Source organism: Dasypus novemcinctus, chromosome 7 (genome assembly GCF_030445035.2).
Source record: "Dasypus novemcinctus isolate mDasNov1 chromosome 7, mDasNov1.1.hap2, whole genome shotgun sequence".
Classification (NCBI taxonomy): Eukaryota; Metazoa; Chordata; class Mammalia; order Cingulata; family Dasypodidae; genus Dasypus; species Dasypus novemcinctus.
Genome location: NC_080679.1, coordinates 77192444 through 77205608, shown reverse-complemented (window position 1 = coordinate 77205608; position 13165 = coordinate 77192444). Strand labels below are relative to the sequence as shown.

Here is a 13165-nt window from a genome sequence, read left to right as displayed (position 1 = left end):
ACTTTTTTTGTTCCATGGACTCCTTTGCCGGTCAGGTAAAAACCACAGACTCCTTACGAAGTCCACACTACACTGTGTACTATTTAATAAATACATCACACCTGCACCAACATATCCCTCTCCCCACAAGAATGTTTTTTTGAATTTCAGTTCAAGCACATGGACCCCTAGTTAAGAGTCCCTGCTTTAAAGTATAATACTGCATATCAGTGATTCAGCATAAAACTGCTAATCCAAATCTAAGTGCTTAATATTTTAATGTTATAATAATGTCTCATGAATTTAATCAATTCTCAATCCACAGAAAGTTACAGGAAATAACAAGTTAGAATATTATCTGTCTGGCACGACCCTGTTGGAATTCTTCCTTAGCCTAGAGAGCCAATTCATGTGAGTCAACTATGCTAATGTCATAAGGGACCTTTATCCTCCAAATAGCACTTGCCTAGTTCTTTTTTTTAATACCTACTGAATTCTTAATGTCCATTCATTTCTTATTTAAATTTCATATCCTGTGAAGTAGTAACTATTATTATGTCTACCCTCCAAACAAGAAAATCCATACATGAAGCAGAGAAGCTAACTAATTTATTACAGTAAGTGGCTGAGGTGGTTTGGAGATAGGTACCCAAAAAAACCATATTCTTAAACTTAATCCATTCTTGTGAGTGTGAATCCATTGTAAAAATGACTTCATGAGGTTACTCCAGTTCAAGTGTGTCCCAACTCAATCAAGATAGGTTTTAATCCTATTACTGGAATCCTTTATAAGCAGAATGAAATTCAGACACAGAGAGAGAAGGTCACAGGAAGAAGCTGAAAGTGAACCTGGAACAGAAGAGGTCAGGAGGGGTTGCCATGTGCACTGCCATGTGACAGGATCACCAGCAGCCAGCTCCAGAGTGCCACAGTGTTCTGGGAAAAAGCATCACCTTGATAATGCCTCGATTTGGACTTTACCTAGCCTCAAAACCATGAGCCAACCTATTATATGATATAATTGCTCTAGCAACAAGAAACTATGAAGCAAAACTCAAAACTGGAACCCAGGTTTAAATGTGCTTGTAACTATTACATCATACTTACTTTCTACATAATATTGCTCTTTACACATAGAGTCAATTTCAAAAAGCAAGTATAATGCAGGAGTTTGCAGGGTGCTGCCATTTATTACCATTTCTGTTTTGCTATTGTTTAAAACTAATAAACAGGAAAGAATAATGAGAGTAGAATACCCACAGAAAATATAATAAAGCATCTGAAAAACTGGATTAGAAACAAATTCAGTGTAAGATCTACTAATTCTCAAGATTAAGTGCAAAACACTGAGCTAATGATATTTTAAACACAGTCTCCCAGGATGGGTTGAACTCTACCTAGTTAAGAAATACATGCCCATTTCATGCACGGCTGGTATGAAATATAAGCTGAGTACAATCCTTCAAACAACTAATTTGGTAATATTTATCAAAAGTTCCAAAAATTGTTTCATACTCTTTGCCCTGATAATTCTGTCACTGGAAATCTAGCCTTTTAAAAAGTCTTTTGCACAATGTTACTCATTATATCATTACCTATCAAATAAAATAAAATAAAGCAATAACCTAAATGACTACCTAGAGTAGTTATTTTGTTCACCATCATCCCTTCTTCGGGAAAACTAACCCCTTACCCATTCATGTGGTCTCACAGGGACTGCCAATCATGACTTACAACTCACTCAATCCATGACCACACCTTACTATACCTTATCACCCAGGCCACAGTGACTAGTTAAAGAAAGTGACAGAGCAGATAAGCATCTACCCAAAACTGATATACAGTCATCAGGAAATATTAATAGAAGTTGTCTTTCAAGTGTTGCTAAGTTCAAAAGTATGCTTCTGCAGCTGTAGAAGAGCACAGATAGACAAAAAGACCTAATGACATCACTTGAGATCTTGGATCTAGTTCTTGCCAAAGCCATTCCTTCCCTCTATACACACAACTGTCATTTATGTGAATCAATAACCTCCTTTTTTTAACATAGCAAAGTTTAAGTTTTTATCATGTGTAACCAAAAGAATCCTAACTAGCATAGTACCTAAAGAAATACGGTTAACCAAGTAAATTACAGCACATTCATTCAATGGAATAATATGCAGCCATTTAAAGTGAAACACACATATATAGCAAGGAAAAGTGCTTATAACGTTGACAGTCAAAACAGTTTAATTGTCAAGAGCATGAACTCAGGATCCGAGTCTGAGTTCTGGCTCTGCTACATATTCTCTATGTCCTTAGGTAAATTATTTAATCTCTGTCTCAGTTTCTTCAAATGTTAAACAGGGATAATAATAGTACTTACTACATATGATTGTTGAGAGAAGTAAATGAATTAAAATTTACAAAATGGCTACAACAATGCCTGGCACTAGTAAGTATATACTTGATTTTAAAATAAATAAAACAAGTAATAAAAAAGTGGTATATAAAATTAACTAATTTTAATAAAATGATTACATTGATGTTTTTAAAAAATGTGCACAGAAAAAGGAAAAGCTACACTTTTTAAAAAGCAAACACTATTATCAAAAAAAGAAGAAAAAAGCCAAAACTGAAACATGCCTCTGGTCTCATGGGGAACAGGTTTCAGAAAAACACCTATGACCTTCCCAGTGGCATTTTATTCATCATCAGATAGGAAGTACATATATTGTGTTAAGTGTGGAATCATGAAATCACACAATGTGTCACATTTAGTCATATCAGCACTTACCAGGTAGAGTTTAATAATTTAAAACTAATTCAAGGGAAGGAAGCAGACAAGGCTCAACTGATAAAGCGTCGGTCTACCATATGGAGGGTCCAGGTTTTGATCCCAGGGCCTCCTGACCTGTGTGGTATGCTGGCCCATGCACAGTGCTGCCACACGCAAGGAGTGCCATGCCACGCAGGGGCACCCCCATGTAGGGGTGCCCCACATGCAAGGTATGCGCCCTGCAAGGAAAACTGCCCACGTGAAAAAAAGCACAGCCCGCCCAGGAGTGCCGAACACATGGAGAGCTGACGGAGCAAGATAACACACACACAAAAAAAAGAGACACAGATTCCCGGTGCCATCTGATAATGCAAGCAGACAGAGAAGAACACACAGCGAATGGACACGGAGCAGACAAGAGGGAAGGAAGGGGAGAGAAATAAGTAAAAATAAATCTTTAAAAAAAAAAAGTTCAAAATTTGTTTTCTCCAGCTAAATTAGTTTACAAGGTACAAATTTATGAGTATAACCGATTCTTTATTATCCATATAAAAGAGGAGCAAATAGTATAAGTCACCCCAACACCACCCCCAAAAAAACATTCAAATTGGCTTTCTAATGCACTTTGTATAACATAAGCACTTTCACTTGAATACAGTTATGATTTGTCCTCTCAGAATTCACAAAATTTCAGAACTAATAATGATGCTACATTGGGCAGATTTTAATTCAAGTTTCACAACTTACTACCTGGATCAGTTCTGCACATGTTTCCACTCCACATTTTGAATTCATATTAACCCATTCAAATTCTGTCTATTAGATTTGCTATGTAACACATGTTACCAGGAGATTTTTGAGGATGTAATAAAGTAATTAAAACTAAGTGCTTCTAAAAACACTTCTTATAAATGACCCAGATTAAGCTTCAAGCCTCTTTTCCCTGCCATACTGAATACTAATAACAAAGGCAAAGATTTGCCAGTAAAGCAACTCAATTTAGTTCACAGCCTTATCCACCAGTTTATAATGTCTTCACAATTAAGTGGGCTGCTCCTTTATCGGTAGTGTAAAATTCTTTGTTCTAATTCTAATGTTTATTTCCTACAGGTGTGCTAGGCTTATGAGGCCAAAATATTAAGATAAATGGCATTCCAATTTGGATTATCAAAACTAAAAATAATATTTTTCACTAATGTGTACTGCTAACATTTTCCGTGAAGGAATTAAACATCTGAAAAAAGTGCAAAGTGAGATTTGCACAGCTGTTATAGCTTTCTTAATTGTTTTAAATCTTATCTTCACATACGTAGAAAACTCATGCAAAAATTTAACCAAAATTTAGCGTTAAACTTAATGAGACCAAAAGACTAGTTAGTAAATTATTTGTTAAGAAAAACCCAACGAAGACATTGCTCCAAACTAAATTTTCACTATAACTTAGTGGTTAAGTGCACAGGTTTGGTTCAATTCCCAGTGCTATTGTTCACTACTTAGGGTCAACCCTAAGCAAGTTACTTACTTCACTTCTCTACACGTCAATTTCTTTCATGTGTAAATGGGAATAAAAATTGTATATACCTCATGAGGTTTTGAGGATTAAATGAGTTAATATGCGTAAACCCAATTTATGTTAGCTATCATTATTACTGTTTTCTTTATCACCCTCTAAAATATAATTTGCTAAGATTACTAAAATAAAAATCTTCCTAGGTCTGAAACATGCATGTTAAAATATATTACTTAGTTCTTAGAAAACAGTACTTTCACAAAAAAATTTTTGGTGTCAAATCTATAAAGGACATCCTACTATGCACCAAAAATAGGGAAATGAACAAAACACACTCTCTGAATTCAAGACCTTCCTATCTAGTAAGTAATATAAAACTACAATAAAATTTAGCATGCTAAAGGTATCATGGGAATAGACAATCTCAAGGAGCAAAAGCACCTAACTCAAGGGGACCAGGCTGAGGTATATTCCAGAAATATTTTCTAAGACACAATCACTTAGTTATTTCATTTGTTATTTATGTAATTTACATAGCTTTTAATGTATTTATTATGTTTTACTATGTAGTTCATTAAGCTCACCCAGGACAAGACTTACCATGCTCATAAATTTAAATGCCTTTTTTCAATAATGAAGATGACTACCATTTCTTAACAAACCAAAACATAACCTTGACGTTGCTTCTGCAAGAAACATTTCTTTAATCAATAAATATGATCTAGAAACTTTCCCCCCAGTAAGTTATATTAGGACTAATGTCACAGAATGACAGTATCTTTGAGCTGGAAAAGACCTCTGAGAATGTCTAATCCTAGCCTCTCATTTTACAGATGAAAAGAAGCCAAAGGGTATAATGGAAAAACCACTAACCTGAGAGTTAGCTGGAAATCTGAATTTTGGTCCCAATTCTCTCACAGTAGAAGTCTGGGCAAATTATCTAAATTTCCTCATCTATAAAATGAGAGGTTTGGACTAGATTACTTCCAAGGTCCCTTTCAGCTCTATAATTCTCATTTTATGAAACAGAAGCAGAGAGATAAGTAACTTGTCCAAGGTCACATAGCTAGTTCATTGCAAAGCAGGGACTACACTTGGACTTCAATTACAATAAATGGATTTTCCATCTATCCCATACTACTTCTCTTACTTCTTAACGCTATTCTTCTAAATTATTCTAAGGGTCTTAGCAGTTATTAACAAGCACGAAGGATTTTATGAGACTAAATGACTTATTCCTATGCTTCTCCTATAGAAAATGAGCTTTAATTCCAAATGCAGTAAGTACATGAAATCTCAAAAAAGTTAAGTTATGGGGAACAGATGTGGTTCAAGCAGTTGAGCGCCTGCTTCCCACATGGGAGGTCCTGGGTTCAGTCCCCAGTGCCTTCTAAAAACAAACAAACAAAAAAAACACAGACAACAAGCAAACAAACAAACAAAAAACAACTAAAGGGAACTGATGTGGCTCAGTGACTAAGCACCAGCTTCCCACATACCTGGGCCCAGGTGCAATCCCTCACATCAGTATCTCAAAACAAACAAACAAACAAACAAAAAAAACAAAAGACTGAAGTTATGCCTAACTTCTATCACCTAAAAATCCTGTCTTTCACCCAAATGAAGAGATGTTCCATATAAATAAAATACTAGTTGCTACAAGTAATGATAAATATTACATATATAATTCTGAGTAAGAATAAAAATTCTTTATTTTATTTAATGTTTTAGTTGTATTTAATATGCACTTTTTAAATTTAAGAGATCAATTTAACTAGACTTTCCTTCATGTTTCCTCTTTGCAGATTCTGTAGCTTTAAAAACACAACAACAGCTTAGGAAATTTCTTCCAAAATCATATAGATTACAAATAAAGAACTACGTAGACTATGTTTACAGTTTCTCTTTCAAAACTAAAAATCAGTCCCCCACGGTATTCTAAAATTCTGTGCTAAAATTTATTACAATTCTACCAAACTTATTATAAGCAGCATTTGGTTCTCTAAAATGCCTTCAAATCTTATTACATTTCACAAAATTTAGCAAGATTGCAGGAAGACTGAGGTTGACTCAGAAAATACAGGAATATCCTCAAAGGAAAAGCACAATAAAAATGCTAAACAGTAATAAAGTTAACAATAGTTTCATACTACTGATGAGAAAATATTCAAAATCGTTAATGGATACATAAGTACAGTTTAACTATATCTAGTAATTTTCAAAGAATCACAATGTTTATGCTTTTAAATTCATTGGGACCTTCAATCACTTAATCCAACTGCACCTAATATCAGTATCTACAGAATTTATCACCACCTTCCCCCTCAAATGGCCCTGTAATCTGGTATAAATTCTTATCGCTAAATATTTCAATCACACGAATCTTTACATTATTGGACAAATCTAGTTACTTATATATAGTTCTTATATTCTTGCCAAAAAAATTATACTGAACTCAATCTATGTCTTTTTAACTTTTGCCTGCTGGTCTGTCTCCTAAAATAGTAGAATAAATCTATTCTCTTTTTTATTTATGTTTTTGAAATACTAAAGAGAGCCATCATTTCTCCCTCTGCCCCCTCTCTCCCATTACCCAGTCTCTTCTTTAAAGTATGGTCTACAGATTCTTACAGGGTCCAGAGACATCTTCAGGGGATCCACAAAGTGGACAAAAATACTATTTACATAATATTAAGACATTATTTGCGTTTTTCACTATGTTGACATTCGCATTGATGATGCAAAAGCAGGGGTGGGCACCAAATAGTACTAGTAGCCATTACATTTTTTATCTCCAAGGGCTTACATTTCAAAAACAGCAAAACAAAAAATGCTTGTTTTACTTAAGAATGTCCTTGATGAAACGTTAAAAATTATTAATCTCATAAAATCTTGATCCTTGAAATAAACATGTTTTAACATGATAATATATTGTATGTGAAGAAATGGGAAGTGCATATTTCAAACTTCATATATCAAAATATGATGGTTATAGAGAACATGCACTTGTATGACTAAATTGCAAGCTGAATTAGCCACTTTTTCACTGAATACCATTTTAACTTGGAAAAACAACTGACAAACTTGAGTTATTGAGGATTAGGTATGTGGCAGATATTTCCTTAAAAGTGAATTGAAGTTATTAGCCTATTACTTCAAGGAAAATGACTGACAGCATTTATTACTAATGATCAAATTGAGCTTTCAAGCAAAAACTGTAATTTTGGAAAACTCGTACTTGTCACTCTGAAGCTTGATGGCATTCCAAAACTTAAAAAGACTTTCCTGATGGGACAGATAGTGATAAAAGAAAGTAATTTTATTTTATATTATATAATAAATTGTGTGACCATTTCAAAGATTTGCAAAACTGAGTGAGCCAAGTTTCCAAAAGAGCAAAGCACAACGTTTATAAGACCTATATGAAGTGCAAAACAGACCAGTGGGTTTCACTATAAGAATATGAAAAGTTCACTGATAAGCTTTCAGATTCCACATTGCTTACAAGTAACGTTTAAAAAGAACTCCACTTGTTGAATTTTGGTGTAGTAGCAAAGAACAGCCACAATTTCTGAAAAGGCTATTTATTATAATACTTCTGCCTCTTCAACCACTTATCTGTGTGAAACTGGATTCTCTTCACATACATCAATCAAAACTGAAAAACAACCTATCACAACAGACTGAAAGCAGAGAATTAAAATCCAGCTGTCCTCTAATAAGCCAGAAATTAAAGTGATCTGCAAAAAATGTAAAATAATGCCACTAGTCTTATTAAATTTTGTTTTAGAATATATTTATTTTTATAACATTGTATTTACCATGTAATGGTTTATCTTTAAGTAAATATTTTTGAAATTCTCATTTAATTTCTAATGTAGATATCAATATACATAACCCAAAAAACAAAATCTCTTATATCAAAATCTAGATAATCTGACATATCTACCCTGTAGCATGCCTGCAACCCATGTCTTGGATTGTGTACTTATTTCATTTCTTGTTTTCTAGTTTCTTAATAAACTCTTAACTCTCTTCCCTTTAAAAAAACAACAAAAAACTAGATAATTTTTAGAGGTAAAGGGGTCCTGAGACCAAAAAAGACTAAGGCACAGCCTGATTATCACTGGCAAATTTCCAGACCTCTAAGATTCTGTGTTTCTATCTCCTTTCCCCTCTAATATGTAAATGTGCCTCCTTAAAGATGGTACCTACTATATATCAAATATCAAATAGAATCCTTAAGAATGTAGCCTTGTCCTTCCCTTCAGTCAATGAATTCAAGAAATTAAAGGCCTGCAGGGCCATATGACACAACCCCCTATGGTATTAATCATCTGGAGTTAAGTACTTCAACTCTTCCAAGGGATGCAGTCTTTAAGTATGGAAACAGAGAGGGCAGTTTGATTGTCCATACCATCTTTTTAACCAAACTTTCACTGTTTATGTAAGAGTCAAGCAAATTATTTATAACTGGCAGGACAGAACAGGAAAGAAAATGTAAGAAGTCTTGTACAAGCAATAAAATGAGTCTTAGAAATAGTTCAAAATTACCCATGTACTGATATGCAAAAATCCACCTGCTATCTAGTGAATAGGACACTAGCTTCCTAGAGCAATAAAGTAAAACTGATCTTTATTTGAAATTTTACTTAATTTCTTAATTCTCCATCCTTTTAATTTCAGGATTATTAGAAGGCAAAATGGATGAAGATCACTGGTTTAAAAGACCCAACAGGAAATCTAGAGCTACACTGTTTGGCATCTCTAAGAGACATTCAAGACTGATAAAGGAAAAGCTTAGGGACCTGGAGATTAAAAGCAGTCTATACTATATTCGTCATACATTCCTAAATTTGAATAAATTCCTAAATCTTATAATATTTAAAGCTTTATCTTATTTATAATCAAGTAAAACTAAATGAACATGATAATGGGAGTAAGGTGAAAAAGGGAATTTGAATAAAACCAAAGTATGACACATTAAAAATAAGATTATAATCTTAGATTTTTAGTTTCAAATATGTCAAAACATCAGAGTTAGTAACTCATACTTACTTATGGCACATCTTTAACAAATAACCCATTTTTTAAGATAAAAATACTGAAGGAACACATTTACAAAATTATTTGCTTAAAACGAATTCACACGTATAATCTTTATATATACATATGTATCTTTTTGAAGGTTGAGTTTTTCAATTACTACATATAAATTACTCATTTAAGTTTCATCAGTATTAATGGTTCTTACTAGTAGCATTCAACAGAAGTCAAAAGCTCTCTTAAACTACATTTACATAATATACTGACAAGTATATCTGGAAAAAGTGCTCAACACATGTTAAAACACAAACTGGGATTCCATTCTATTTTTTTAAAAGTCTCTGTCATGATACTTGGGGTCTCATACATATAATTCTGTCAGAATTAGTCAAATCTGAGCCTACAGCTGTAAACTTCAAGATACGTAACCCTAGAAAAGGTTAACAGTTTATAACTTATATGATGACTGGTAAAAGAGAAATATCCCACTGTGGCCACAGAGGTATATGGTATAAAATATTACTTTCATAAGTATGTCCAATTATTTCATTAATTACCAGAGACTCATGATATTAGGTCACACATAAATCAACTGTAATCTAAACAGGGGGGAAAAAAATTCTGCTTATTTGAAAGTTCAAGCTAAATTGTTCAAACCCCTTTAAACTTTCAAACATCAGGAAAAGTGTAGAACAATACAGTTGAGAAGTGTTTTAACTATAATTGAAGTAACTTCAGTAACTCACAATCTACATTTTGTGGCACCAAAATTACTAATAGTGATCACCGATTTCAACAGATGAACAATCCAACTATGTCCTCAGTATCCAATACAGGGCCTGGCTCACAGTAATGCTCAGTAAATGTTTGAGGAAATTAATGAATGATAAAAAGATATAACCTTAAAAAAAATACACAGAAAATAAAATGGTCTTTCTCAACTCACAATACCATTAAGCATCTTAATGAAATTACAAAAGTAAAGACATGATCGTCGTATGCTTTATTAATATGTACCATTAAAATTGGTTTAAAAAAAAAGTAAAAGCATGTTAAAATCACCAGTGGCTCTATTTGCAAAAGGTATTTTTCAATACGTGATTACAAATTTTTAAGCGCAAAAAGAAAAATTACCAGATGAACTAAATTTAAGCCAGTCGATAAATAAACTTTTATTTTCTAATAATCAGAATCCAGGGTTGGGAGGAAGATGAAAGGAGAAAATGTCTGTCAACATATTCAGCATGTTTAATGGATGCCATAAATCAAACGTTCCCATGAATTTTCTACAGCAAATTCATGCCAATCTTTGAGCCTATTGTCACTTTCACACATGCTCACAGGAACAAAATGACAAAGAATACTATGCCTGAACCAAATAGATTCAAGGCACAAAACACTTGATTAGCAATTGTCAAAGCTCTGAATAATATATATTTACAGATATTTTCAAAATAAAGTTAACCCGCTGATTCCTACATAAATCCAAGTTCCCGATTTCTTTAAAGAATTCACAGACTGATTTCCAGATGTTTTTTGTTTTTTTTTTTAAAAAAAACGTGGCCACAATCTCTTTCCGTGAGACAACAGGGAGTGAACAACCCATTTACCAATTGCTGATAAGTACCGCTAAATTTTTTCCGGACAAAAGGGCGTTAAATTCGATTCCATGCAGATTATTCTTCCCACACAAATGCGAGTTCTCCCAAATTTCGTTTTCTGTCGTATCCTTAAAGTTAAATACATCTAGTTGAAATTTTAGTCAAAAGCACTTCGGTATCTTACTGGCTGTGTAACTGCTACATCTGCTGGCAGTACACTTGCATGCAAGAAGCCAGAAAACTTAGAAAACAATTGTAACCGATCTAGTGCGTGTTTGCAGTAAGGTTTACGCAGACACTGCCCACAAAATCCAGGACTCTGTCAGTGAACAGTAGCCTACTTGCAGTAGAGGGATAATGCACAAACACGCAGGAGGTGATGGCGGAGAGAAAGTTGCAACCATCTGGAGGGGTGGTATAAAAAGCCTGCTCACGAGTCAGTCTGTCGCTTAAACTGCTGTAGGAGGTCAAGGAGGGGATCAACCTCTGCCTAGATAAAAATTTTCGGCGTCTTTCCCTAAAGAAAACAGACCCTGCAAGCGAGGTGCAACCAGGCAGGTCCCGGGCAGCACTGCTCGCAAAGCGGGGACCGCCTCTGTGGGAGGAGTAGGAGGGAGAAGGGGAGGGGGCTCGAGAATGAATGCTCCAACAGGAGGGAAAACCCACCAGAGACAGGAGGCCAGGAGGTTAAGAGTACGAAGCGAACTAGCAAACGGGGCAGAAAGGGACTTAAGCCTGGGGAACGGCCTCCTACCTAGCCAGGACAGTCTCTTAGGAACCCCAGATCAGTCTGCGCGCCTACCCCCGTCCCCACCAGCCCGCACCCCCTTGCCCGTCTCCTCCGCAACCCGCGAACCACCTCCCGGAGCCAGCGCACTACCTCCCTGGAGTCGGGTGGCCTTGCATCCGACTCACCACCATCCCCCACCCACCCCAGGGTCGTGAGGAGGAGACAGCGGGGGCCGCGGGCGCGGGAGAGGCCCGTGAGCAACTGCGGGGACAGTGGCGCTTACCTTCCCTGAGCCTCCCGGATGGCGGCGTGTGATTCAGCAGGGACCTGGCCGCCGCCGCCGAGCCCGGGGTTGGAGACGTGGAGAGCTGGGACCAAGATGGCGGCCCCTCCAAACTTCCACTGCTACTTTGGACACTCATCAAGCTACTTTCTGGGAACCCGACTCCCCCCCGGCGACGGCAGCGGCGGCAACGGCACCCGCACCCGCCTCCGTCATGGCGGGGGCCGCGCTGAGGGCGAGCGAGGGAGCGAGGGCAGGGAGGGGAGCGTCAAGGGGATGGGGGAGGAAACCGAGAAGGGGGAAGGTGGGGAGGGAAGAGGTGAGGGGAGGAGAGGGGACGGGGAGGGGGGAAAGGGGGAGAAGAGCGCAAACGGGCGGGCGGGCCGGGGAAGAGGCGGAGGGAAGAAGCGCCGGGGCGTAGAGGGGCGCCCGCCGGGGCCGGGGTCGCGGCCCGAGAGCGGGCAGCGCCGGCTAAGGAGACTTCCGCGGGCGGAACCTGCCGGCACCTCTGCAGTGCGTCGGCACCCGGCGTCGCCCGGGTGGCGGCGGGCGGTGGGTGGCGGCTGAGGCGACGGCGGCGGGGTAACCTCTGCATCAGTTACAGGCGGCGGCGGCGGTGGCGGCGTCACGCGCCGCCTGTGCAAACATTATCGCGAGGCTCCTGCGCCTCCGGTAGCGGCGGCGGCGGCGACCGCGGGAGCAGGCATGGGGGAGGGACCTGCCAGGGACTGGGGCGGGGGTGTGGGGAAGGAGCGAGCGCGCGAGGGAGGAGACGCGGCCGAGGGGGCGCCCCTGGCGCGCCCGCGGATCCCGGCGCGCCGCTGGGGCCCCGGGCCCGCTCCCTCGCGCGCGCGGCGGCAGCTTCCCCGCGCCGGCCGGAGGGAGGCGCGCCCCGCAGGCGCCCCCGCCGCGCCGCTCCGGCCGTGCTCCCGCTCGGCTGCCACCTGACTCCCCCCTCTCCCGCGGAAGCGCGCCCGGCTTCCGACCCACACCCAGCCTGGGGAGAAATGCTTCTGCTCTCGCTCGGCTGTCGCGTCTTGGCAGTTCGATGTGATCGCTTCTCAAAATGGAACTGAGAAGTTGAGAGTTGCTTCTTTCCTATCCCTCTGTACTGTACGAAAAACCCGCGTGCGTCCTCTCTTCTGCAGAATAGGAGTAATTGCCGAATAAAAGAGCTAAGAAAATAAGTTGCGGAGGAGGTGTCGGGAGATGACATTTTCTGAATGTTATCTAAAAAAAATATGTATTTAATAAA

The 13165-nt window shown here is 38.4% G+C and overlaps 1 protein-coding gene across 1 annotated transcript in view; it reads right to left on the bottom strand.

Moving 5' to 3' along the window:
* Positions 1–12759, bottom strand: part of TLK1 (tousled like kinase 1) — a 141849-nt gene extending 129090 nt beyond the window's left edge. The window contains exon 1 of the mRNA XM_058300657.1: positions 11911–12759. Within this exon, the coding sequence (XP_058156640.1) occupies positions 11911–12049 (139 nt within the window). The 5' untranslated portion in view covers positions 12050–12759. The remainder of the gene's footprint in view (positions 1–11910) is intronic.
* Positions 12760–13165: the final 406 nt, after the last annotated feature.